The sequence below is a fragment of the Macrosteles quadrilineatus genome, unplaced genomic scaffold, assembly GCF_028750875.1.
Source record: "Macrosteles quadrilineatus isolate MER2022 unplaced genomic scaffold, UCM_ALF_1.0 Scaffold_2__2_contigs__length_208266976, whole genome shotgun sequence".
NCBI lineage: Eukaryota > Metazoa > Arthropoda > Insecta > Hemiptera > Cicadellidae > Macrosteles > Macrosteles quadrilineatus.
Genome location: NW_026542595.1, coordinates 124880449 through 124886856, shown reverse-complemented (window position 1 = coordinate 124886856; position 6408 = coordinate 124880449). Strand labels below are relative to the sequence as shown.

Below are 6408 nucleotides of genomic sequence, written 5' to 3'. Positions count from 1 at the left end.
GTTTAACTCGAAGTTCTAGTAAAAAATTTTGTTGAGATATTTAGCAGTTTGTAAAGACTACAATAATCGTCACTTATGATTCTGCCTGAGTTGTCGACCTGTAGAATACTTGTCAATAGAATTATAGAGGTGAAGTGTACTAGGTAACGTTGAACTGGATTTAGTAGGCTATAGGCTAGGTACTAGACCAGATAAATGGGTGCTTTTTACGGTACTTTATTTTTTGAATGTTTAAGAATAAACAGAGAACATTGAAAATCATTTTGAAATTGATTTTTGTTTAAATATAATTTTGAGTTAAGCTTAACTAACTTAATCCTACCACAAGCTATCACCCGTCCACTCCATTCCTTGGAGTTTTAAGGGATTTTTTTTTTTCAAGCTAACAACTCATTCAATGTCAAACCAGACTTTAAGGGAAAATCAAGAGTTCTTGCTCAACATCAGCTACATTATGTGTACATTCTACCATTATTTAATTAAATGGGTATATTTTATAAGTAATCTTTGTATGAAAATCAAAGCACAATAAATCTATTTTCCAGCTCCAAGTTTTATTTCTCTCCTTTCATTTACACAAATGCTACTTTAAATAGCTTAACTTTTTTAAAAGTTTAAATACACTTAGGCCTACTTATGAAGTCATAATTTAACTCAAAGATACTATTCTTTCAGATCAAAGTTAGTCACTGCCAGTGGTGTAGTGGAGCGGGGACAGCGTTCCCAAGCTACTTTTTCCAAAGAACAGATTTATCGAAAGGCGACCTTATTTTTTCTACAATGGGGACCGTTCCTGCACCAGCACTGGACATTTTTCAACTGAACTGGCCATTGCTAATTAGGCCTACTATCAAAGAAAACCAGTTAAACTGTTTTTTTTCATCAGGCCTATAGCCCATATTATCATGGCTTATTTTACAAATTAATTATTTTAGGTTCTGATCGTTGTTCAAAGTCAAGACTTTCAGTTTCTGAACAGTAACTTCAAGCTTTTTAGTAAACTTGTGAAGGAAAAATGTAAGTTACATTTGAATAAAATTGATAGGTAGGTACCCATTTAAACTTCAAAAACTTCAATTTATTAAGTAATGAGTGGTAAAGTTATACATTATTTGATGACAGTCAAATGATATACCTATGGGTAGTAAAGCTTGACAAATAAACTGGTAATAATACAAGTTTAATTTGAAAAATTTATTGTTCAAAACAAAATGTTCACTACACAGTCAAATAACACAATACAAATGAGTATGCCAAAAGTTACAAACAAGTACTAAGTATTAATCACAAGTTTTCCTTTTATTTAACACAATGCAAATAGATAAAATTACTATCTAACTTCCTTGAAATTCTGTCAATACACATTGCAATGAAGTTAAACATGTATAATTTAAATAGTTAAGACGTACCAGAATTAATCCTCAGTAATACTTAGAAAACTTAATATGAAGACACAAACTTGTAAGTATCAGTAGGGCCTATTCATTTAAATATAAAATTATGAAGTTTGTAAAAACTTGTACAGTAGTAGTTGGTGAGAGTATTAAGTTAAAATTATGGAAGTAAGAAATATTGAAAATACCGATAAAACTTAGTTTTAATAAAACATGACTTTTCCCATTGAGAACCTATGGTACCTATGTTAGTAAAAATATTGTCTTATCTGAAATAGAATTAAAAATATGACTACAAGAGTAGAGCGTTTAAACTTTAAACCTAGAGTCTTTGCCTTTAAACTGATGGCCTATTGTACGCATAATGTAGCCTACATGTCGCAAAATGTACCTATCCTAGCAGTTAAAAAAGTAATTACACAATAAGTTAGTTTCCAATAAAATCACATCTAATTTATGGTAATGTTTACAAGTGTTAAAGACATTATTGACGAGTTTAACAAATAGAAAAAAAATCTCTGTACTCAACAGTATGTGGATGTGGTTTGTCATTGAAGAAATCTTGGATTTGTCAGCACATTTTTTAAAGGTTATGTTAAGGCATTTAGGATTAGGCTACACAATTAGAGATGGTAACTATTATAGTATTCATAAACGGGGAAGTATTTAACATCTACAATGGTTTGAAAAACACAACTTAATAATTTAATACTTTAACTTAAATAGTTTTAACACAACTTAAGCACCATATTTCAAAGACCAGCTTAGGCCAAGCACACACAATTAATTATTTTAAATGAACTATTTCCGAGGCCAATCCTTACAAATTAAACAAATGAGAAAGGAGTACCCTACACTAAGGATAAAATAACACAATTCTACAATAAACATAAAATAGAGAATGTGTGACGAGGGCAGCTTTAGTTAAGATCCGTGGACCCAGGGGCACAAGAGGTTTTAAATTAGTTTGGGCGTAAGGAGGAGAAAAGATTTAAAATTCAAGCTGCAAATGGAATTGAATCCTCCTGATTCTCAGTTCTTAGGCTACTCATCATTCATCACTGCTACCACCTACAGTTGCTACTTGATCGCCCCTTTATCTTACTTAGACAGTTTTGTTGTTGTTTAATTGCGGGACACATAGTGACGTTAAGTTGGCCTGCACACACGTATTTATGTGTTTTTTTACACTTTTAATATGAATGAATTTATTGGGGATAAAAAAGGTCCTGAAATTTTTGGAAACTTATAGGGAAAAATATAACCTATGTTAAGCACCATAAAAAACCTGCGGGCCTGGTTGTGACTAGAACAATATTTCTTTCAAACTTAAGTAAGTTAGGTCTAATCTCCAACAAAAATAATGAACAAGTAAGTTAGCCTACTTTAACAAACAAAATAGCGATTTCCAAGTTTTAAGCCAAACTAGTATTATAAATCCCTCATGGCGATTGCTAAACCGTTGCATGACACAGTTTAAATTGCAACTAAACTTGTTTGGACAAATTAAAAAAAAAAAATCATGTGTGCTAGGCCTTAACTTATGGCATGTTCCTGGTCATAGGGTGATCATCAGTTTAAAGTAAAAGTACTTAGGTTTAGATTACAAAACCAATCTTTAAAACCTCCTAATGAAGTTCCGGTTCTTAGATACCGGTAATATCTTGCTTGTTAACTACTTCTTCCACAGATTTAATTTTATACCGTACTAATAAAAATTGTTAATAGGTAAACTATCCCTCATTTAAATTATTTGTAGAAGATACAATTTTATCTACGGTACCTACGTATATTCCACTAGACTTCTAGGGATTCTTTTGAAAAAACTCTAAAGAATTAAAAACAGTTACAGTATACACATTTAACAACTGAGAAGTTAACAAAGACTGTGATTCAGTAAAAGAATCTATTACCAGCAAACTAAAGGATTTAGCATCAGGATAGTCTCTAAGTTCAACTTTCAATCAAGAGATGCAACCATAAGCCTAAAATTGAGACACAAACACACCCTGCTTTTAAAAAGTACACAACTTCTAGCAATTTTATACTTTTAAATTAAATCACAAACTTTGGTAAAAAAATAAACCACTTCTAGGACAAAAAGAACAAAACCATTCAAAGGATGTTTCCAAAATCATTTCTAAAATTGGTGACACTGCTATGGTCTAATTTAGAATTTAAGACTATCTACGATAACAGCTTGACAAAACTGAGGTATAGGCCTATGGCAAAAAGTCGAGGAAGAAAACAATCAGGCCTATTTGTCAAGAAGAAATGTTTTCTATAAGTGAACCTAAAATTAATTAACATAAAACTTTTGCACCTTAAAGGCATTTAACTTAATACATTGGTTCACATAAATTAAATAACATCCTAAATTTATTAAATAGGCAATTTATATCTTTTTATAACAATTACTTTATTTTGAGCAGGCCTAGCTAAAAAACCTTTTAGTTTTACAAGGACTTTTACATAGTAAAAAATTAAACAACAGCCTAACTTAGGCCTATGCCGTTTAGATTTAAACAGTAACTTACTCAGTATACCTGAAAATCTCAGCCAAATATGTACAAGTAGAGAGAACTACTAGACTAAGCTGAATTACTCTCTTGCGGCTCTCCTGGTTGAAAAGGTAGGTTAAAGGGGCTTAGTGTATTGGGCTAAAAGATTTTCAGGACACTAAGTCATTGCAGTAAGTTAACTTTAGCTGGAACCATTTATAAAGGGATGCTGCAGTGCTTTTTCTGCCGTGATTCGAGTTTCTGGGTTCAAATCCAATAACTTGCAAAGCAAATCGAAAGCTGATCTAGGAAATAGTGTATTGGATAAGTCTAATTTACACTTACTTTCACACAAGCAGCCATACTTTTCATTGATTGCATTCTTGCACTCTTCGCACAAAGGCTGTCCTGGTTGTGGCTTTTCCCCATCAATCTTTCGACGACGAAGAAATTCACAAAGAATCATAGGGTTCACTGGCTTACGGTTTTCACTACAAATTACATTCCTGCCTAATTTCCTGGCCAGGTTTACGATTGCTGACGACCCGAAGATTGTTATGAGCTCGGATAGTGCCGTAATATCATCAGGGGAACGGAAAAAAGGGTAACAACCACTCAAGATACACAACATCATGACTCCAGCTGCCCAAATGTCAACAGCAGTCGTTTGGTAAGGATATTTCAAAAGAACTTCTGGGGGACGAAAACCTGGTGTTCCAGCTCTTGGAGCATTTAATGCTTTACGAGTTATACATGTATTGCATATTCGTGCTCTTCTATAGCAATCACAAACGTCATTACGAGGTACAGGAGCTGTAGGGCGAGGAAAGAGTGATTTTTGACCTGTTTGGACTTGAGAATTTTGAACTCTCACAAAACTTGTTCCTTTATCTACAGATATGTTTTTGATTTGTGTTGCTAAGCTTTGAAATGTTTGATTACTATCACTTGTATTATTAAGGACATTTGAAGGGTTGGATGACAACGGTTTTCGATGTAGGCCTATTGGCTTGTTATGGTCTACTAGTGGTCTTGAACTATACAAGGCTGCATTTGCTGACTGACATTTCTGTTGCTGAATTGATAACGGTTGTTTGGAAAACTTTAGTATGTTTGCCGATGAATGGATTTCTTGTCTATTCACATCCAACGGCAAGGTTTGCAATGCACTTCGTTTTACAACAGGCCTCTCCATATTCTCTGAATCATCGTCTTCACGTTTTCTTTTTCCACAAGCTGTTTGGTTGTTCTCTTCAAGTGCAGTGCTAGATCTGTCAATGGATTTCTGGGCTAGGCCGAAATCAACTAAAAGAAACTTCTTATTCTCTCGGTTGTACAAGAAATTACCTGGTTTAACATCGCGATGTATGATGTTAAATGAATGTACCCTCTTCAAAGCTATAAGCAGATTTTTCATATATAATCTTGTTTCTTCTACAGTCATATCAAAAACATAATCAGCAAATTTCTGATGCTGGAGATAAGGCATAATGAAAACTATGCAGTCATCTTGTCTTATAGTTGCTTCACAGGAAACTACATTGTCTTTTCCTCCCATACGAATCATGCAGTCTAACTCATACTTTACTCTTCTAGGATGGGTTGTAGGAATAAGATGTTTGATGGCAAATTTTCTTTTATCCTTTCTACCTTTTAAAGTGGCCAGGTAGACATTGCTGAATGTGCCTTCCCCTACCTTTCGAATGAGATCAAACGAATTATCTAACTCTGGCAATCTGTTTAGCAATCCTTTGATAAAGCCATTATCATTGTCATTATGCTTAGGCCTAGGCCTACTCTTAAATGATTCCGAACAGTCAGCTTTACTTCCTACGTTAGCTGGATCACTAACCTTACTGGCTATTGGCGAGTAATTACAAGAATCGTCCATTTTATATTACTTTCACTTGCTAGGCCTGGGTATGTTATTCACTAAATAGGGTAGGTATTTACGCAAAAAGAGGAATATTTTAATTTAAGTTCCTGGCAACACAAAACTAACCGAACTGCACGAAGATGATCTTCTGTTTGTAAACAAAGCCCCACGCCATAACTTCCATGAGTAAAAATCATCTATAATTGATGCAATTGTTTAGTACTTTCTATATGTATCACAACCAACAATTTGCTACGTTTAACATAAATAAAATAATTTAATTATATACCCCTAGAACGTTAAGTGTAGGGTCGGTAAAACCTTTACGCGCCATAACAACTTAGTCATCATTCTTCAATCACAAAAATATTTGTTTGTTTGGTTGGCCACTTTTTTTTGTGAGAGGCTGGCCTTTTTCTTTTCTGCTTCAGTGTGCAGGCAATTGACTGTTTACCCTGTAAACATGCTACTAAATTATTATTTTACATACTCGTTAAAACCATAATGTGACCCAAATATGAATAGAAAATTTGGAGATATTTCATTAGAGTAAACTAACAGGTCAAAAATGTAACAACATTGACCAATAAAAGTGCTTGTAAATGACCATAATAATAATTTAGACACAGAGAAACTG

General features: G+C 33.5%; 1 protein-coding gene across 1 annotated transcript; it reads right to left on the bottom strand.

The window, feature by feature from the left end:
• Positions 1 to 3515: 3515 nt before the first annotated feature.
• On the bottom strand, positions 3516 to 6112 carry LOC128986539 (cell division cycle 7-related protein kinase). Its single transcript, XM_054406951.1, has one exon. It carries the CDS (start codon positions 5784 to 5786, stop codon positions 4098 to 4100), a length of 1689 nt encoding a protein of 562 aa, XP_054262926.1. The 5' UTR covers positions 5787 to 6112; the 3' UTR covers positions 3516 to 4097.
• Positions 6113 to 6408: the final 296 nt, after the last annotated feature.

Coding starts and splice junctions, on each gene's coding strand:
- LOC128986539 (XM_054406951.1), bottom strand. CDS start 5,786: ATGGACGATTCTTGTAATTACTCGCCAATAGCCAGTAAGGTTAGTGAT.